Source organism: Phoxinus phoxinus, assembly GCF_949152265.1.
Source record: "Phoxinus phoxinus genome assembly, chromosome: 2".
Classification (NCBI taxonomy): Eukaryota; Metazoa; Chordata; class Actinopteri; order Cypriniformes; family Leuciscidae; genus Phoxinus; species Phoxinus phoxinus.
In genome coordinates this window covers 45,183,077-45,205,058 of record NC_136877.1, presented here as the reverse complement: position 1 = coordinate 45,205,058, position 21,982 = coordinate 45,183,077, and the positions used below count along the sequence as shown (strand labels likewise).

Below are 21,982 nucleotides of genomic sequence, written 5' to 3'. Positions count from 1 at the left end.
ATGTCACAGAATGCATTTGTTTTGGTAGCAATTTATATTACGTATGGGTCAAAAACATGACACTCATGTTTAGCTTAAATCTGTTCAAATATAGCCAACAAAAATTAAATAAAAATGCAATTAACATAAAATGACTTAAATACATTTATGTTTTTTTGTGACGTGTCAAAAATGTCTAGGTGGTCAAACCATTCAAATATTGCGAAAAGGAAATTCAAATGAATAAAGTTGGCTTAAAGTAGTTTGGAATTAACATTTTCTCACTCACACACACACACAATTATTATCCACCAAATCAAAGTCTGAGTTTAGAATAGCATACAATATGAATACACCTAAGTTACTATTGCAATATCTTAAAAATGTGTACCTTTTTAAGAAACTGCCACATGTATTTTAAACTAGATTTTTTTTTTTAAACCTACTTTTTAATAATCTTGGATGTCAGTGTTTGTCGCTTTACCTTATACACTCCTAAAAGTGGCCGGATAGATTAAACCTGACTGGCACCCAAACATTATAATGGTTAATGCACCACCACATGCTCTTTTAATTCATCTTCTTAATGTGAAGACACAAGATAGATAATCCTTTCTGCTGTGCTCCAAATTGAGCATGTAACATTACGTTGTGCAAACGGAGAACAAATATAAATGTCAACAACACCTCTCTTCTTCGACTGTGATGAATTGACCTGTCAGGCGTTCATAAAAGGTCCCTGTTGATAAGAGGAAAGGCGTTAGTGCTTAGTGGCCTGGGTGTGGTGCCATGAATAGAAACTAACATTTAAAAAATGCACTACAGCTGTAAAATTGTATTTTACGCGTCTATATATCAAATGACTTTAGATCAGGAAGATTTCATCGGCTGAATGCAACTTTGAGATCGCCGTTTGTAATCTTGCCATAGTTTACATGCAACAACGCAGTTTTTAATCCTTAATATGTCAATGTATGCTATTGAATGCATGTACGTTAATTCCTACCGTCAATATAATCGTATTAAGTGCACTCAGTGACAAGCACCAGTATAAGTAAACACCGCAAACATTAAAGCATAATCATTAAAGCAAACACTGCATGTGTTTTCCAACTGCCAATGAGAGCGCCGTATATATTTGAACATCGAACATGATTGACGTGTCTGTTGACCAATGAGAGAGCTGATATCATTTTGCAAACGTTACGGTGCCATAGCGACAAGAGAATGACGCTTTGTATTCCCAACAATAGTGAATGGCAGTGGTTTAAGTCCGTCGCGCGAACGGAGTTCCGAAATAAACGAGGAAAAACATTGGTATTAAAAGCAGGTAAGCGCCGGTGTAAACATTTGTTTTTAACATGTATGTGTGAACGTTAAGTGAAAGAGGTGCGCTTTAAACACAAAAGTTTGTTTACATTGAGTGTAAAACAGTTAACAGTTACCGTGAATGAAAAGTGTTTGGCATGTTAAATTACGTTAACTTACATTCGAGAGCTGTTTAGAATTAGCAGCCAGATAACTTAACTTATTGTATCTGTCTGTTCGTTTATCATTATCCTTTTTCCAAATATTTGACTAAATGTTAATGATAAACGTGAATGACACTTTGATAAAAGAACAGACAGATACAATATATCAATAATATATCACTAGTCATATTTTTAATAACCTTTAAAACATTTTTTTTTGTTCACTGAAGTAGTCCTGCGTTGTGACATATATAAAAAGAAAAGAAAAACAAATTGTACAAATATTTATAAGCTATTAAGTTAAATATAATATTGTTTATATAATAAAATATAAAGCTGCATATTTAAAAAATATTTGTTATATTAACGTTATAAATAAAAAAACATGTATAGGTACACACACACGCAGTCTCAATTTATACGAGTTGATAAACTCGTGATCAAAATGAAGAAACAGGTAATTGTCTCTTAGATAATTGTATGAAATAATTGAATAGCAACACACACACACACACACACACACACACACACACACACACACACACACACACACACACACACACACACACACACACACACACACACACACACACACACACACACAGAGAGAGAGAGAAATCAGAAATATCAAAGTTGTTTCACCTTTCATTAACTCTTTACAGTTTACACTCCAAATAATAGAAATACAAGGAGACAGATGCATTAAAAATAGTCTCCCTTTAGGCCACTCTTTAATACTGCTGGATTTTTGTTGTACATATATTGTGTTTCTAATAACTCTTCATTGACAAGTCTCCTGTGTTCTAACCTCAGTCACATTACTCCCCTCAGGTCTGCCCCTTAGCAGTGCACCAAGATGATTTTTCATGGCTGGAATTGTATCTGAACGAAACTGATATACCTTTACAAAGTGCTAATATTGTGAATTCCATCACCGAAATGAGAGTTTTGAAGCCAGCTGAGTCGACAATGAGACTTTTGGACCGTCCCACCAGCCCGGCGGTTCGCAGGGTGGAGATGGAGCGTGGCAGAGCTGGCTACGGATTTACAATTGCCGGCCAGGCACCATGTATTCTGCAAGGAATAATAAAAGGAAGTCCGGCGTACAGTGTCGGACTGCGACCTGGGGACCGCATCTTGCGTGTGAATGATACAGATGTGTCTGAGGCATCACATGAGATTGTGGTGAAGCTAATCGGTACGTCATCACGGTCACTGTGTTTGCTGGTCACATCTGTTGACAGGCCACCCATGGCCTCCTGCTCCAGCGACGAGGAGCTGGGTTGTCAGAGTAAGAGTAAACTGCCATGGCTCAATCCTGGAAAAAAGGACCCCTTCCCTGCTAATCTCAACAGCATGGACACGAGGGAGCCAATGCTTCAGTCAGTTGGAAGTTTTGACACCGTCTTTGAGATTTCCGATCAGGGCACCGCCAATCAAGACACGCAGAAAAAACAAAGACCTTTGTCTGAACCAGATATGTCTTATTGGTTGCAGCAGCATAGATCCAAAAGCCACACTGATAGTCTCTCACAGGATAACGCATCTCGAGTCGTGAGCGAGGATTCTGTGTTTTCAGACCTTCAGAGTCAGAATGACTTTGTGTCTGATTCCAGCATCCTGAACGTTTCAATGATTGTGGGATACATCAACTCCATGGAACTGGAGCTAGAAACATCACAGCCTGAGGAGGAGGCATTGCAAGCCATTCGTGAATGCATCAGTCAGATTGGTATTGAGCAGAAGACCCATTCATTGGTCATGATGAGGGTCAAATGCAACTGCATTCAGCTTTGTGATGACCGAGACGTCGTTCTGGCATCTTACCCAGCGGAGAACCTGGCACTTTGCATCATTTGCACGGAAGACAGCAGGTTCTTTGGCCTTGTTTCGGTTGATTCGACCAAAAATATTGACGTTGGGACACAGACGAGCACCATAAAGACATTATGCCATGTCTTTTTCATAGATCCAGAGCTTTACAACCACAAGGAGCACCAAAGTATCATGAGGCACTTTGGGATTCCCTGCACTCCTGATCCAGACACTCAAGGCTGTTTGGATTTTCCTCAAACTCCGCACTCGATTTCCCACTTCGTGTCCGTCCTCTATACTGACATTGGAGACTATATTGAAAAACTGAGAGTGAAACTCGACAGCGAAAATCCAGACGAAGGACAACAAAATCCACGGAACAGCGGTAGCGACAGTGGGATCGGAATTGCTTCTCCAGAGGATAGAGACAGTCTCACTGGCCAGTGGAGCTTCACATCTCCAAACATTCCCAATCCTCCACCGTATTATTCCCAGCACAGGAACAGCGCACTCCTCAAACCAGATTGCAGGTGCCTTCTGTCTGACCCGCTAACAGGAGCTGCTCAACCTGCGACTCAATCAGGTGTCTCAGCCAGGGTGGATGGTTCAGCTTTTACTCCTCTTCCTCTTAGTATGCAATCCAACTTGCCACCTAAACAGAGAACCAGTCAACGCAGACCGTCCATTGGCTTAAAAGCTCGCTGGCAGAAGTCTCGTCCTAACAGCACCGAATGCTTGTTGGATAGGGACAGCGATGAGCCCAAAAGTAAAGGTAGCACCCTGCCGCCTGCTATGGAACAAATTCCAACTCTCAGATACAAACCACTAGAAGATCTCAAACATCCTCAGAGAATGAACTTCACCCCAGAGCTTGAGCTGACGACCAGGTTCTTCAGTAGCGCAGCCAAGCATAAGGACGGGGAAAACAAGGTCAGAAAGAAAATCTCGGACGACTTTATCTTTGAATTTGTTTTATTATTACACTGTATATAAAAACTAGAACGTACATTTCCAGAAGAAAATGTGAATGGTGCTTGCAGTGGCAAAACTCACCACTCGGTTGCTAGAGTGTGGTACATGATTGCATACGAGCCAACAACCATGTCTGTACGATGTTCTGCTGCTGAGGTATGGCTTATTCATGTTTTGGGTTGGTTGCTAGGGTGTTCTGGGTGGTTACTAGGGTGTTTTGGGTGGTTGCTAGGCAGTTGCTAGGGTGTTCTAGGTGGTTACTAGGCAGTTGCTAGGGTGTTCTGGGTGGTTGCTAGGGTGTTCTGGGTGGTTGCTAGGCGGTTGCTAGGGAGTTCTGAGGTATTTTGGGTGGTTGCTAGGGTGTTGCTAGGGAGTTCTAAGGTATTTTGGGTGGTTGCTATGGTGTTACTAGGGAGTTCTGAGGTATTTTGGGTGGTTGCTAGGGAGTTATGAGGTATTTTGGGTGGTTGCTATGGTGTTGCTAGGGAGTTCTAAGGTATTTTGGGTGGTTGCTAGGGTGTTGCTAGGGAGTTCTAAGGTATTTTGGGTGGTTGCTATGGTGTTACTAGGGAGTTCTGAGGTATTTTGGGTGGTTGCTAGGGAGTTATGAGGTATTTTGGGTGGTTGCTATGGTGTTGCTAGGGAGTTCTAAGGTATTTTGGGTGGTTGTTAGGGTGTTATGGGTGGTTGCTAGGGTGTTCTAAGGTGTTTTGGGTGGTTGCTATGGTGTTGCTAGGGAGTTCTAAGGTATTTTGGGTGGTTGCTAGGGTGTTGCTAGGGAGTTCTAAGGTATTTTGAGTGGTTGTGTTATTAAACGAGTGCATTATAATGAGTGCACGAGGCCTGCGGCCTCGTGCCTATAGCCTATGGTTGCTAGGGTGCTGTAACTGGTTGCTATGGTGTGGCTATGAAGATTTTAGGCCATTACTTATTGGCTGCTGGATAATATAAATCCTCTGAGGGAGAGAGAGGGGGAGACATGCAGGGGTGTCAGGCCCTTTGTGTCTGTGTGTGTGAAAAATGACAGTTGGGATTTGAATTTCTGAAAATTCCGCAATGTTAAGTCAATGGGACTTTTTTGGCCGCTTTTTCGTCCGCTGTGCGAACATCGTACACCCGATCGCTTAGAAAAGATATAGCACACCTCTCCTCAATGGGCCGGTCGATTTGACACCTCACTCAGGGGTCTGTGACAAACGGTGCGGGGCGAGTTTCGCGCCAAAAAAGCGGCAGAATAATAAGAATAAGAACTAGAACGTACATTTCCAGAAGAAAATGTGAATGGTGCTTGCAGTGGCAAAAAACACGACCCGGTTGCTAGAGTGTGGTACATGATTGCATACGAGCAAACAACCATGTCTGTACGATGTTCTGCTGCTGAGATATGGCTTATTCATGTTGTTCAGGTGGTTGCTAGGGTGTTCTGGGTGGTTGCTAGGCGGTTGCTAGGGTGTTCTGGGTGGTTACTATGGTGTTCTGGGTGGTTGCTAGGGTGTTATGGATGGTTGCTATGGTGTTGCTAGGGAGTTCTTAGGTATTTTGGGTGGTTGCTATGGTGTTGCTAGGGAGTTCTAAGGTATTTTGGGTGGTTGCTAGGGTGTTATGTGTGGTTCCTAGGGTGTTCTAAGGTGTTTTGGGTGGTTGCTATGGTGTTGCTAGGGAGTTCAAAGGTATTTTGGGTGGTTGCTAGGGTGTTGCTAGGGAGTTCTAAGGTATTTTGAGTGGTTTTTATGGTGTTGCTAGGGAGTTCTGAGGAATTTTGGGTGGTTGTTAGGGTGTTATGGGTGGTTGCTAGGGTGTTCTAAGGTGTTTTGGGTGGTTGCTATGGTGTTGCTAGGGAGTTCTAAGGTATTTTGGGTGGTTGCTAGGGTGTTGCTAGGGAGTTCTATGGTATTTTGGGTGGTTGCTAGGGTGTTCCGGGTGGTTTCTAGGCAATTGCTAAGGTTTTCTGGGTGGTTGTTAGGGTATTTGGGTGATTGCTAGGACATTTCTAGGCGGTTGCTAGGGTGTTCAGGGCGGTTGCTAAGGTATTTTTGGTGGTTGCTATGGTGTTACTAGGTGGTTGGTAGTTTTCACAGATGGTTACTATGGGGTTAGGGCTAAGGTTAGGCACTCGGCCGCAGAGTATTTAAAATCTCTATTAAACGAGTGCATTATAATGAGTGCACGAGGCCTGCGGCCTCGTGCCTATAGCCTATGGTTGCTAGGGTGCTGTAACTGGTTGCTATGGTGTGGCTATGAAGATTTTAGGCCATTCTAGGTGGTTGCTAGGTGGTGGCTAGGCAGTTGCTAGGGTGTTCTGGGTGGTTGCTAGGCGGTTGCTAGGCAGTTGCTAGGGACTTCAGGGTGGTTGCTAGGGCTCCACAGATGGTTACTATGGGGTTAGGGCTAAGGTTAGGCACTCGGCCGCAGAGTATTTAAAATCTCTATTAAACGAGTGCATTATAATGAGTGCACGAGGCCTGCGGCCTCGTGCCTATGAGTGAGTTTTTATAGAGTATTTAAAATCTCTATTAAACGAGTGCATTATAATGAGTGCACGAGGCCTGCGGCCTCGTGCCTATAGCCTATGGTTGCTAGGGTGCTGTAACTGGTTGCTATGGTGTGGCTATGAAGATTTTAGGCCATTACTTATTGGCTGCTGGATAATATAAATCCTCTGAGGGAGAGAGAGGGGGAGACATGCAGGGGTGTCAGGCCCTTTGTGTCTGTGTGTGTGAAAAATGACAGTTGGGATTTGAATTTCTGAAAATTCCGCAATGTTAAGTCAATGGGACTTTTTTGGCCGCTTTTTCGTCCGCTGTGCGAACATCGTACACCCGATCGCTTAGAAAAGATATAGCACACCTCTCCTCAATGGGCCGGTCGATTTGACACCTCACTCAGGGGTCTGTGACAAACAGTGCGGGGCGAGTTTCGCGCCAAACTTTGTGTGGAATAATAATAAGAAGAAAAATAAGTATGCAAGATAACACTAATGTTGCTTTGCCTATAGGCAAGCACCATTAACTAGAACGTACATTTCCAGAAGAAAATGTGAATGGTGCTTGCAGTGGCAAAACTCGACACTCGGTTGCTAGAGTGTGGTACATGATTGCATACGAGCCTTCAACCATGTCTGTACGATGTTCTGCTGCTGAGATATGGCTTATTCATGTTGTTCGGGTGGTTGCTAGGGTGTTCTGGGTGGTTGCTAGGTGGTTGCTAGGGTGTTCTGGGTGGTTGCTAGGGTGTTCTGGGTGGTTGCTAGGTGGTTGCTAGGGTGTTCTAGGTGGTTGCTAGGGCGTTGCTAGGTGGTTGCTAGGGTATTCTGGGTGGTTGCTATGCGGTTGCTAGGGTGTTCTGGGTGGTTGCTAGGCGGTTGCTAGGCAGTTGCTAGGGACTTCAGGGTGGTTGCTAGGGCTCCACAGATGGTTACTATGGGGTTAGGGCTAAGGTTAGGCACTCGGCCGCAGAGTATTTAAAATCTCTATTAAACGAGTGCATTATAATGAGTGCACGAGGCCTGTGGCCTCGTGCCTACGAGTGAGTTTTTATAGAGTATTTAAAATCTCTATTAAACGAGTGCATTATGATGAGTGCACGAGGCCTGCGGCCTCGTGCCTATAGCCTATGGTTGCTAGGGTGCTGTAACTGGTTGCTATGGTGTGACTATGAAGATTTTAGGCCATTACTTATTGGCTGCTGGATAATATAAATCCTCTGAGGGAGAGAGAGGGGGAGACATGCAGGGGTGTCAGGCCCTTTGTGTCTGTGTGTGTGAAAAATGACAGTTGGGATTTGAATTTCTGAAAATTCCGCAATGTTAAGTCAATGGGACTTTTTTGCCCGCTTTTTCGTCCGCTGCGCGAACATCGTACACCCGATCGCTTAGAAAAGATATAGCACACCTCTCCTCAATGGGCCGGTCGATTTGACACCTCAATCAGGGGTCTGTGACAAACGGTGCGGGGCGAGTTTCGCGCCAAACTTTGTCCAGAATAAAAAGAAAAATAATAATAATAAGTATGAGCAATAACAATACTGTTGCCTTGCTAAAGCAAGCACCAGTAACTAGAACGTACATTTCCAGAAGAAAATGTGAATGGTGCTTGCAGTGGCAAAACTCGACACTCGGTTGCTAGAGTGTGGTACATGATTGCATACGAGCCAACAACCATGTCTGTACGATGTTCTGCTGCTGAGATATGGCTTATTCGTGTTGTTCGGTTGGTTGCTAGGGTGTTCTGGGTGGTTGCTAGGCGGTTGCTAGGGTGTTCTGTGTGGTTACTAGGTGGTTGCTAGGGTGTTCTGGGTGGTTGCTAGGCGGTTACTAGGCAGTTGCTAGGGTGTTCTGGGTGGTTGCTAGGCGGTTGCTAGGGTGTTATGGGCGTTCCTAGGCGGTTGCTAGGGTATTCTGGGTGGTTGCTAGGGCGTTGCTAGGCAGTTGCTAGGGTATTCTGGGTCGTTGCTATGGTGTTACTAGGTGTTTGGTAGTTGTCACAGACGGTTACTATGGAGTTTGTAGCATTTTATTGGCATGATTTAGCACTTAGCTAATCAATATTAGCATGTAGCTATTCACTGCTAGCATGTGTAGCATGTAGCAAGTCCTGTTTGCTAGCATGAGTCAAAAGAGCCAACCCCCATCTCTATACGATGTTCTGATGCAGAGATATACGCCTTGCAAAACGGTTGCTAGGGTAATCTGTTTGGTTGCTAGGGAGTGGCTTGGCAGCTGCCAATCATGAAGCTCCAAAGTCAGTGTGAATGTATAAACCAACCCCCATCTCTATACGATGTTTTGATGCAGAGATATAGGTCTTGCAAAATGGTTGCTAGGGTACTCTATTTTGTTGCTAGGGAGTGGCTTGGCAGCTGTCAATAATGAAACTCCAAAGGCTGCTTGTCAGTATGAATGATATAAACCAACTGCCACGTCTCTGTGACATTCAGAATGGAAGATATCCCTCTTTGGATTTTGGTTGCTAAGGTGCTCGACAATGGTTGCTAGGGAGGGGCTAGGATGTGTTGAGGTGATTGAGGATTGGCTGTTTGCTGCCCCGAGTCAAACGAGCCCACCCTCATGTTTCTATGACACTTATCTCCTGAGATATCCCTTTGATGTCTTTCAATAGAAGTCTATGGAGCTTGTTGCTAAGTTGCTCTAAATGGTTGCTAGGGCGTGGCTTGAAAGCTTCACAATGATCCTGAGAGACGGATTGGTCGTCTGAGTAAAATGAGCCCGCCCCCTTGTCTCTATGACACTGTGATCCAGAGTTATATTCAATACAAATGCGGTTTCTATGGTGTAGGACAGCCCATTTCATGGGCTGTCCTACACCATAGTATGTGAATGGGGCAACTTTGGGCCAGGCCTGCCAACCAGGGGTGCAACTTTTACCCCATTGTGTGGTATTTTGTTACAGAGCCTACCAGCCTCTTCAAATGTGATCCAGAGTTATATTCAATACAAATGCGGTTTCTATGGTGTAGGACAGCCCATTTCATGGGCTGTCCTACACCATAGTACTTCATTGGGGCAACTTTGGGCCCCTCCTGCCCCCCAGGGGTGCAACTTTTACCCCATTGTGTGGTATGTTCTTACAGAGCCTGCCAGTCTCTTTAAATGTGCCAAATTACACGTTTCTGCGACATCCTTGCTCTGAGCTATGAGTCTGTGAATTTTGGTTGCTAAGGGGCTCAACAATGGTTGCTAGGGAGGGGCTAGGAAGTGTTGAGGCTATTCAGGATTGGCTGTTTTCTGCCCCGAGTCAAACGAGCCCACCCTCGTGTTTCTATGACACTTCTATCCAGAGATTGCTAGGCAGTTGCTAGGGTGTTCTGGGTGGTTGCTAGGGCACCACAGATGGTTACTATGGGCTTAGGGCTAAGGTTAGGCACTCGGCCTGCGGCCTCGTGCCTATGAGTGAGTTTTTATAGAGTATTTAAAATCTCTATTAAACGAGTGCATTATAATGAGTGCACGAGGCCTGCGGCCTCGTGCCTATAGCCTATGGTTGCTAGGGTGCTGTAACTGGTTGCTATGGTGTGGCTATGAAGATTTTAGGCCATTACTTATTGGCTGCTGGATAATATAAATCCTCTGAGGGAGAGAGAGGGGGAGACATGCAGGGGTGTCAGGCCCTTTGTGTCTGTGTGTGTGAAAAATGACAGTTGGGATTTGAATTTCTGAAAATTCCGCAATGTTAAGTCAATGGGACTTTTTGGGCCGCTTTTTCGTCCGCTGTGCGAACATCGTACACCCGATCGCTTAGAAAAGATATAGCACACCTCTCCTCAATGAGCCGGTCGTTTTGACACCTCACTCAGGGGTCTGTGACAAACGGTGCGGGGCGAGTTACGCGCCGAACTTTTGTGTGGAAGAATAATAAGTATGCAAGATAACACTAATGTTGCTTTGCCTATAGGCAAGCACCATTAACTAGAACGTACATTTCCAGAAGAAAATGTGAATGGTGCTTGCAGTGGCAAAAAACACGACCCGGTTGCTAGGGTGTTCTTGGAGTTTGCTATGAAGATGCTAAGGTGTTCTGGGTGGTTGCTAGGGTGTTCGGGGTGGTTGCTAGGCGGTTGCTAGGGTGTTATGGGTGGTTGCTAGGGAGTTCTGGGTGGTTGCTAGGCGGTTGCTAGGGTGTTCTGGGTGGTTGCTAGGCGGTTGCTAGGCGGTTGCTAGGGTGTTCTGGGTGGTTGCTAGGCGGTTGCTAGGGTGTTCTGGGTGGTTGCTAGGGTGTTCTGGGTGGTTGCTAGGCAGTTGCTAGGGTGTTCTGGGTAGTTGCTATGGTGTTACTAGGTGGTTGGTAGTTGTCACAGATGGTTACTATGGTGTTTGTAGCATTTTATTGGCATGATTTAGCACTTAGCTAATCAAAATTAGCATGTAGCTATTCACTGCTAGAATGTGTAGCATGTAGCAAGTCCTGTTTGCCAGCATGAGTCAAAAGAGCCAACCCCCATCTCTATACGATGTTCTGATGCAGAGATATACGTCTTGCAAAACGGTTGCTAGGGTAATCTGTTTGGTTGCTAGGGAGTGGCTTGGCAGCTGCCAATCATGAAGCTCCAAAGTCAGTGTGAATGTATAAACCAACCCCCATCTCTATACAATGTTTTGATGCAGAGATATAGGTCTTGCAAAATGGTTGCTAGGGTACTCTGTTTTGTTGCTAGGGAGTGGCTCGGCAGCTGCCAATCATGAAACTCCAAAGGCTACTTGTCAGTATGAATGATATAAACCAACTCCCATTCCTCTGTGACATTCAGAATGCAAGATATCCCTGTCTGGGTTTTGGTTGCTAAGGTACTCGACAATGGTTGCTAGGGAGGGGCTAGGAAGTGTTCAGGTGATTCGGGATTGGCTGTTTGCTTCCCCGAGTCAAACGAGCCAACCCTCGTGTTTCTATGACACTTCTATCCAGAGATATCCATTTGATGTCTTTCAATGGAAGTCTATGGATTTTGTTGCTAAGGTGCTCTAAATGGTTGCTAGGGCGTGGCTTGATAGCTTCACAGTGATCCTGAGAGACTGATTGGTCGTCTGAGTAAAATGAGCCCGCCCCCTTGTCTCTATGACACTGTGATCCAGAGTTATGTTCAATACAAAATCGCTTACTATGGTGTAGGACGGCCCATGTACGTGAATGGGGCAACTTTGGGCCAGTCTTGCCCCCCAGGGGTGCAACTTTTACCCCATTGTGTGGTATGTTGTTACAGAGCCTATCAGCCTCTTCAAATGTGATCCAGAGTTATGTTCAATAGAATATCGCTTACTATGGTGTAGGACAGCCCATTTCATGGGCTGTCCTACACCATAGTACTTCATTGGGGCAACTTTGGGCCCCTCCTGCCCCCCAGGGGTGCAACTTTTACCCCATTGTGTGGTATGTTGTTACAGAGCCTACCAGCCTCTTCAAATGTGATCCAGAGTTATGTTCAATAGAATATCGCTTACTATGGTGTAGGACAGCCCATTTCATGGGCTGTCCTACACCATAGTACTTCATTGGGGCAACTTTGGGCCCCTCCTGCCCCCCAGGGGTGCAACTTTTACCCCATTGTGTGGTATGTTCTTACAGAGCCTGCCAGTCTCTTTAAATGTGCCAAATTACACGTTTCTGCGACATCCTTGCTCTGAGCTATGAGTCTGTGAATTTTGGTTGCTAAGCTGCTCAACAATGGTTGCTAGGGAGGGGCTAGGAAGTGTTGAGGTTATTCAGGATTGGCTGTTTGCTGCCCTGAGTCAAACGAGACCACCCTCATGTTTCTATGACTCTTCTATCCAAAGATATCCCTTTGATCTCTTTCAATGGAAGTCTATGGAACTTGTTGCTAAGGGGCTCTTAATGGTTGCTAGGGGCGTGGCCTGATAGCTTCACAATGATCCTGAGAGACTTATTGGTCGTCTGAGTAAAATGAGCCCGCCCCCTTGTCTCTATGACACTGTGATCCAGAGTTATGTTCAATACAAAATCGCTTACTCTCTCTCTCTCTCCATTTCATGGGCCGTCCTACACCATGTTAAGTCAATGGGAAACTTTCGGGCGCTCCTGCCCCCCAGGGGTGCAACTTTTACCCCATTGTGAGGTATATTCTTACAGAGCCTGCCAACCTCTCCAAAAGTGGTAAATTTCACATTTCTACAAAATCCTCGCTCTGAGCTATGAGGCGTCAAAGTTTGACGCAATGTTAAGTCTATGGGATTTTTCGGCGACTTTTTCGCCCCTGGGGCGACCACCGCACCCCCGATCGCTTATAAAAGTCATAGCACACCATTCCCGAATAAGCCGCACGATTTGACACCTCATTCATGGGTCTGTGACAAAAACTGCGGGAGGAGTAGCGCGTCAAAAAAACGGCGGAATAAAAAGAATAACTAGAATGTACATTTCCAGAAGAAAATGTGAATGGTGCTTGCAGTGGCAAAACTCGACACTCGGATGCTAGAGTGTGGTACATGATTGCATACGAGCCAACAACCATGTCTGTACGATGTTCTGCTGCTGAGATATGGCTTATTCATGTTGTTCGGGTGGTTGCTAGGGTGTTCTGGGTGGTTGCTAGGGTGTTCTGGGTGGTTGCTAGGCAGTTGCTAGGGTGTTTTGGGTGGTTGCTAGGCGGTTGCTAGGCAGTTGCTAGGTGGTTGCTAGGGTATTCTGAATGGTTGCTAGGCGGTTACTAGGGTCTTCTGGGTGGTTGCTAGGGTGTTGCTAGGCAGTTGCTAGGGTGTTCTGGGTGGTTGCTAGGCGTTTGCTAGACAGTTGCTAGGGTGTTATGGGTGGTTGCTAGGTGGTTGCTAGGCGGTTGCTAGGGTGTTATGGGTGGTTGCTAGGCGGTTGCTAGGGAGTTCTGGGTGGTTTCTAGGCGGTTGCTAGGGTGTTATGGATGGTTGCTAGGTGGTTGCTAGGGTGTTCTGGGTGGTTGCTAGGGCGTTGCTAGGGTATTTTTGTGGTTGCTAGGGCGTTGCTAGGCAGTTGCTAGGGTATTCTGGATAGTTGCTATGGTGTTACTAGGTGGTTGGTAGTTGTCACAGATGGTTACTATGGAGTTTGTAGCATTTTCATGGGATGATTTAGCACTTAGCTAATCAATATTAGCATGTAGCTATTCACTGCTAGCATGTATAGCATGTAGCAAGTCCTGTTTGCTAGCATGAGTCAAAAGAGCCAAACCCCATCTCTGTACGATGTTTTGATGCAGAGATATTGGTCTTGCAAAACGGTTGCTAGGGTAATCTGTTTGGTTGCTAGGGACCACTTGGCAGCTGCCAATCATGAAGCTCCAAAGTCAGTGTGAATGTATAAACCAACCCCCATCTCTATACGATGTTTTGATGCAGAGATATAGGTCTTGCAAAATGGTTGCTAGGGTACTCTCTTTTGTTGCTAGGGAGTGGCTCCGCAGCTGCCAATCATGAAACTCCAAAGGCTACTTGTCAGTATGAATGATATAAACCAACTCCCATGCCTCTGTGACATTCAGAATGGAAGATATCCCTGTCTGGATTTTGGTTGCTAAGGTACTCGACAATGGTTGCTAGGGTGTTCTGGGTGGTTGCTAGGCGGTTGCTAGGGTGTTCTGGGTGGTTGCTAGGTGGTTGCTAGGGTGTTCTGGGTGGTTGCTAGGGTGTTCTGGGTGGTTTCTAGGCGGTTGCTAGGGTGTTCTGGGTGGTTGCTATGGTGTTACTAGGTGGTTGGTAGTTGTCACAGATGGTTACTATGGTGTTTGTAGCATTTTCTTGGCATGATTTAGCACTTAGCTAATCAAAATTAGCATGTAGCTATTCACTGCTAGCATGTGTAGCATGTAGCAAGTCCTGTTTGCTAGCATGAGTCAAAAGAGCCAAACCCCATCTCTATACGATGTTCTGATGCAGAGATATACGCCTTGCAAAACTGTTGCTAGGGTAATCTGTTTGGTTGCTAGGGAGTGGCTTGGCAGCTGCCAATCATGAAGCTCCAAAGTCAGTGTGAATGTATAAACCAACCCCCATCTCTATACGATGTTTTGATGCAGAGATATAGGTCTTGCAAAATGGTTGCTAGGGTACTCTCTTTTGTTGCTAGGGAGTGGCTTGGCAGCGCCAATCATGAAACTCCAAAGGCTGCTTGTCAGTATGAATGATATAAACCAACTCCCACGTCTCTGTGACATTCAGAATTTAAGATATCCCTCTTTGGATTTTGGTTGCTAAGGTGCTCGGCAATGGTTGCTAGGGAGTTGCTAGAATGTGTTGAGGTGATTGGGGATTGGCTGTTTGCTGCCCCGAGTCAAACGAGCCCACCCTCATGTTTCTATGACACTTATATCCTGAGATATCCCTTTGATGTCTTTCAATGGAAGTCTATGGAGCTTGTTGCTAAGGAGCTCTGAATGGTTGCTAGGGCGTGGCTTGAAAGCTTCACAATGATCCTGAGAGACTGATTGGTCGTCTGAGTAAAATGAGCCCGCCCCCTTGTCTCTATGACACTGTGATCCAGAGTTATGTTCAATACAAATGCGGTTTCTATGGTGTAGGACAGCCCATTTCATGGGCTGTCCTACACCATAGTACTTCATTGGGGCAACTTTGGGCCCCTCCTGCCCCCCAGGGGTGCAACTTTTACCCCATTGTGTGGTATGTTATTACAGAGCCTACCAGCCTCTTCAAATGTGATCCAGAGTTATGTTCAATAGAATATCGCTTACTATGGTGTAGGACAGCCCATTTCATGGGCTGTCCTACACCATAGTACTTCATTGGGGCAACTTTGGGCCCCTCCTGCCCCCCAGGGGTGCAACTTTTACCCCATTGTGTGGTATGTTCTTACAGAGCCTGCCAGTCTCTTTAAATGTGCCAAATTACACGTTTCTGCGACATCCTTGCTCTGAGCTATGAGTCTGTGAATTTTGGTTGCTAAGGTGCTCGACAATGGTTGCTAGGGAGGGGCTAGGAAGTGTTGATGTGATTCATGATTGGCTGTTTGCTGCCCTGAGTCAAACGAGACCACACTCATGTTTTTATGACTCTTCTATCCAGAGATATCCATTTGATCTCTTTCAATGGAAGTCTATGGAACTTGTTGCTAAGGTGCTCTAAATGGTTGCTAGGGGCGTGGCCTGATAGCTTCACAATGACCCTGAGAGACTGATTGGTCGTCTGAGTAAAATGAGCCCGCCCCCTTGTCTCTATGACACTGTGATCCAGAGTTATGTTCAATACAAAATCGCTTACTCTCTCTCTCTCTCCATTTCATGGGCCGTCCTACACCATGTTAAGTCAATGGGAAACTTTCGGGCGCTCCTGCCCCCCAGGGGTGCAACTTTTACCCCATTGTGAGGTATGTTCTCACAGAGCCTGCCAGCCTCTCCAAATGTGGTAAATTTCACATTTCTGCAAAATCCTCGCTCTGAGCTATGAGGCGTCAAAGTTTGACGCAATGTTAAGTCTATGGGATTTTTCGGCGACTTTTTCGCCCCTGGGGCGACCACCGCACCCCCGATCGCTTATAAAAGTCATAGCACACCATTCCCGAATAGGCCGCACGTTTTGACACCTCATTCATGGGTCTGTGACAAAAACTGCGGGAGGAGTAGCGCGTCAAAAAAACGGCGGAATAAAAAGAAGAATAATAAGTATGACGGATAACAATAATGATGCCTTGCTAAAGCAAGCACCATTAATAAGTATGACGGATAACAATAATGATGCCTTGCTAAAGCAAGCACCATTAATAAAAATAAGTATGAGCAATAACACTAATGTTGCTTTGCCTATAGGCAAGCACCATTAACTAAAGTGTGATTTGCCAAAGTGTTCTAGGTCGTTGATAGGTGGTCGTTTTAAAAGTAGCATAAACCTTAATGAATCTTAAAGGGTTAGTTCACCCAAAAATGAAACTTCTGTTATGAATTACTCACCCTCAAAACTTCTGAACACAAAGGAAGATCTTTTTAATGAAATCTGAGCCTAAATTCAATCTCTTCATCATATAAAGCGATCGTTTCTCTTCATAAAATTTGGACTAGTTGAACTTGTTGATCAGTAAAACTTGATTAGTTTAACAATCTCTTTACAAACTTTTTGAAGAGTCAAAATGGTCGCTGTGAAGCTGTCAATGTAGGGACAGAAAGCTCTCCATTTGTGTTCTGAAGATGATTGAATATTTAGTGTTTGGAACAACATGAGGGTGAGTATTGAGTAAGTAATGGTTGGGTTAACTATCTAACTATTGCAATAGTGATACTTGTAAGCACTAAAATAACTTTACAATACAATACAACAATGTAATAATCTTTCTACTGATTGCCCACTATTGTTTTTGACTTTTAGAAGTCCTTTTCTACTAGCTTTTCTTCTCTCAAGTAGATCCTAGCTCTGTTAGGTGAATCAAACTAGACAATCTTTGCTGTCTGCCCATCGGTCAGTCTTATGGCAGGTTTATTGACACCATGCTAAGTTAGAGGGCTTAATACAATGGTTCAAGGAACAGATGGTGCTGCAAGTAACAGGCACAGCAGATGGAGCTATTGGGTTGATTAGTGCAGTTCAATATGATTACTCCGGATGGATCAGCTTTAGCTTTATTAACAATGTCGGGAGTCACCTAGCAACAATTTGTCAGCCACGTAAAGGAACAGAGGACAATTATTTCCTTCCTTTCACTGAGATGATTTATTGCTGGGTCATCTGTCTCTCTCTGACATGCTTAATCCTTCCGATTTAATTTCAAAGCCTACATTTTATTTTTAGTTTATTTTTAGATGGAACACAAGAGTATTATAATATATAAATTAATATAAATAAAATTCTTAATAGACTACAAATAAGTTTTAAGTAATACGACTGATAAAAAGAGCATTGTACCCAATTGTAAATTAATATTATTTTATGCCACTGTATGGTAAGACACACATTAATGTTTAGGGCTGGGTATGAAACAAATTTCACGATTCGATTTCGATTCACAAGCATGCAATTCGATTTCAATTCAGTGCAATTGGATTCACTATCAATTATCTGGTACATAGCAAATTTCCTCTTGAAAAAAATATCTTCTAATTAATGCTATAAACTAGCCTATAGAAGGAACACAAGTTGGTACATCACTATAATATACTTGTAGGCTTACTTACATTTAAATTGTACATAAGAAAATATTAACATTGTAATGATACATTTTAATGACCTAATTATGTTTCCTAATTGTTTTTTTCTTGTTTTTTCTAAATATAAACATTTTAATGTTAGCTGTCTTCATGATGGATTGACGGATTTGAAGAACAGGTTATGTAAAAATACAATAAATATGCAATACAGTGCATGCATTTAGTAAAATGCTCTCTAGAGTTCTAGCGAGTTTTGAATGTATTTTCTAAGGTAAATGTAATGACGTGTTGTGTCATGGTTTACAAGCTGTTTTATTGCCGTCTTTCGTCGCTTGAAACACTGATTGAGCGATTACATGAGATATAATGCAGATTTCAGAAAGTTGTACTGTATCTTTCAACATAAATTCTGATGTTCATTCATGTTTCATTTGTGCTGTAACCAGTAAAGCAGAAGAGATTAACAGTTAGTGTGCGCTTCCGCTTCGCTTGAACTTGCCAAACGTCAAAATGGTATTTCATAATAAAATTGACAGAATTTGACAGCTGAGACTTTTCTATCATATCAGTTCCATATCAGAAATAACAAAACACAAAGCTTATTGTGATTAATTGGCGCTACAAAGCTTTGTTCATCGATTCATCGTTCATCAAATGAAAACAGCATAGACTGAAATATCTATTCATGAGACTTAAAATAATCGATATCAGTTCTTCAAAATGAGAATTGAGAATCGATTAATAATATATATAATTATTTTTTTATTTTTAAACCCAGCCCTATTAATGTTATTCATATTTGCATAATTTAACTTTTATGAAACTCTGAATTGTAATTAACTCTGGTTAATGTTTGTCCTCTCAGGGATCTTTATTTTGGGCACTCACAAGGGGACGCTCCTCTGTTCGAAAACCAACAGGTCCAGCTAAACGACTCAGTCTGGCTCATTCACTTAATGACCTTGAGGTAAGATTTAGCAGTTTATGCCTTGCTAATATTTGCTGCAGTGCTGATGCATGAAAACAGAGATACAGGTGTGTCTAATTGTTTTGTTATCAGTACATAGGAAGGTCAGTCGGTCTGTATTATGTTCCAATCCTGTTTTCAATTCCTGCTTTAAAAAAAGTATCTCTAAATACGCAGAGTAGCCTTTGTAATGCTCTATTATTCTCAATAACAATCATGTTTTTTCTGTTTTCAATAGACAAGGATAACCATGAAACTATTATAAGCACTTGGCACACTGCATGACAGTGATCGTGGTACCATTAGTATCCTCTCTCAAATGTAAAGAACCCTTTATATAGCTGGGCAGACTGAAATCACACATTACTTTGAGCTTCAACCCTCACTACCGTACATTATTATTATTATTGTTAACTAATTAAAGATTCTGAAGTCATGCAGCAGCTTTTTGTGATGAACAAAGCCTAAATTATTATTCACCGAAGATCCCCTCTTCCCATCTGTCACTAGTCACTACCTTAATTTTAATATTTAATTTAAAGGCAACAGTGGAAATTTTTTACCTTTTAAATTTCTGTCTGTTTGCCAAATAAAACTATCATATGGCCTTAGAAAACTAGGAAGAAATGCAGTGGGAATAAGTAATACACTGTTCAAAAGTTTGGTGTCGGTAAGATTTTTTAATGTCTTTGAAAGAAGTAAATGCTCATCAATGCTGCATTTACTTGAACAAAAATACAATAAAATGGTAATATTTTGACATATTATTACAATTTAAAATAACTGGTTTCTGTTTAAATAGGTTTTAAAATGTATTTTTTTCCTGAGATCATGCAAAGCTAAATTTTCAACATCATTTCTACAGTCTTCAGTGTCACATGATCTTTTAGAAACCATTCTAATATGCTTATTTTCTGCTCAAGAACCAGTTTTTTATTATTATCGATGTTGAAATCTGCTTAATATTTTTGTGTGTAAACTAGGCAAACCATTTTTTTTTTCCAGAATTCTTTGATGACTAGACAGTTCGGCATTTATTTGAAATAATTGTTTAACATCATACAATATCTTTACTGTCACTTTTGATGAATTTCATGCTTCCTTGTTGAATAAAAGCATTAATTTCTTTTATTTTTTTTTATCTTACTAACCCCAAAGTTTTGAACTTTACTAGGGTACAAGTCAAATTAACTACTTCTGTGGTGCCTTTTTGGTGTTTTTCTCATTTATTTGTGGAAAATAACAACATACCGGTTCGGAATGACAAAAGGGCGAGCATGATGGCTAATTTTGGTTTTTGGGGGAACTGTTGCGAGGTTGAGTACTAGGCTATGTACTCAGTAGACTGAGACTAATGAGTACATTTCATACCTTTAAATATTATTTTGTGCACACTAATGGAGTCATGTGAATTTTAACTAGCAAATTTCTTGAGGTTTGAAGCTGGAATAGGTTTGTCACCTCTCCAAGTGTGGAATCTGAGAGGAGTAGGATTTCCCTTTGGCTTTTCCTGGAACTTGAGGCAGACTTTTTCACGGACCTAATGCCCCTCTGGTGGTCAGGCAGACTGGAAAGTGTGGTTATGAGAACATCAGTCATTCTGGTGCTCACCAGGAGAACAAGAGCGAGAGGGAGGGGATGTGAAACGGAGAGGCTTGTTTGGTTGGAAAATGCTTGGTCTAAGCATGTTTTTTTTGTTGCTAGATAACATCTAAATGAAAGGCCGTTCAGTTCATTTCAGCAATGTACTCAGCAGTTTTGTGCTAAACTAAAGGAGCTGCAACAAACTCCTGTTTTTTTTTATGTCACAAAATTTGGCTTTGACATAGTCGAAATATCATAACATTGACAGTGACCATATGATTGCAGTTTAATTTTTTTTTCTGTTGTTCAATCTAATTTCACTCATTGATGGATTGTAACTTTGCTTTTGCAATCTGTTCTGGACACTTATGCAAATTCACTGTTTGATGCATGCAACTCTCAGTCAGAGATCTGTACCTGATATCAGCAAAGGAGGAAGTATACCACAGTACACTTTAGATTAGAACACCATGAAAGTCTGTTTTATGAAGTAAATGGGAGTTTGGACAGCGTCCACCCCTCAGACAGCATTTCTCTTAGCACTAATGCCTAAATTGGATTTCGGCAATCTTTTAAGATCATTACAATACAAATCACACTGCTCGACATGGATCTAATAAACTTGGGTGTATGTAGACGGTATGATGATGATGACACCTATTGAATCGTAGGCTATGACGCAAGTTAGTATAGAAGAATTAAACGTCATCAGCATGCGCTGGTGGTAAACAAATAAAGTAAGATGAATCGCACTTTGGCAATTGAGGTTTTTATGTGCACTGAAAAAAAAGGAGGAAGCGAAAGTGGAGAATATGGTCATCATGGCTAGGGAAAAGAGGCCAACTTGGCATGCCAATTTTGCAAATGGAGTTTGAGGTAAGTAGTTTGAAGTTTTAGCAGCATGTTGCATTGATCAATACGCCATTTCATGTTGCATTGTTATTGGTTAGTCAATAGACGGAGGTCGTAGCAGCAAACACACGGTGAGATGATCAAGCTATGTTTCTGTAAGCTAAGCTGTAGAGTATTTAGGCAGCTCTAGTCTTGATGCTGCTTCCAGTACACGACAGCATGATACTGTCACTGCCTCTATTGACTGATAAAGTGTGTTGTAGAGTCCTGCACAAACAAAGCATTTGTGTTGTAGACCAGTTTGTCAAACTCTTGCTATACAGTATGCTTTCCTGTAGCTCAAACTGTAGAGCATTGGCGCTTGCAATGCCAAGGTCATGGGTTTGATTCCCAGGGAAACAAACCACTGATAAGAATGTAAAAAAAAAACGTGTACCTTGAAATGCAATGTAAGTCGCTTTGGATAAAAGTGTCTGCCAAATGCATAAATTTAAATGTATTGCGCACTACTTAGTATAGAGCAGCAGTGGAGGATGGACAATGAAATGGTACCAGTTAGGACTTTGTCATAAAAACTATGATCAAATGCGACACAATTGTATGTTGCTGCTGTTGATAGTTTTATAGCACATGATAGATTTATTTCCCAAGGAATTGGGATTTACAGCCGATTTACAACAGCTGTGTTTGTATCATATCTATGATGGAAGAATTGTAATATTGCAGAAAATCCATCCAGTACTGATGTCTGACAATT

General features: G+C 42.8%; 1 protein-coding gene across 2 annotated transcripts in view; it reads left to right on the top strand.

The window, feature by feature from the left end:
* The first annotated feature begins 1,196 nt into the window (after positions 1–1,196).
* rgs12a (regulator of G protein signaling 12a) overlaps positions 1,197–21,982 on the top strand; it is a 51,771-nt gene continuing 30,985 nt past the window's right edge. For both annotated transcript variants that reach the window (XM_079585235.1, XM_079585234.1), the window contains exons 1-3: positions 1,197–1,309; positions 2,283–4,196; positions 18,688–18,789. In XM_079585235.1, coding sequence (XP_079441361.1) covers positions 2,391–4,196; positions 18,688–18,789 — 1,908 coding nt within the window. In that variant the 5' untranslated portion in view covers positions 1,197–1,309; positions 2,283–2,390. The remainder of the gene's footprint in view (positions 1,310–2,282; positions 4,197–18,687; positions 18,790–21,982) is intronic.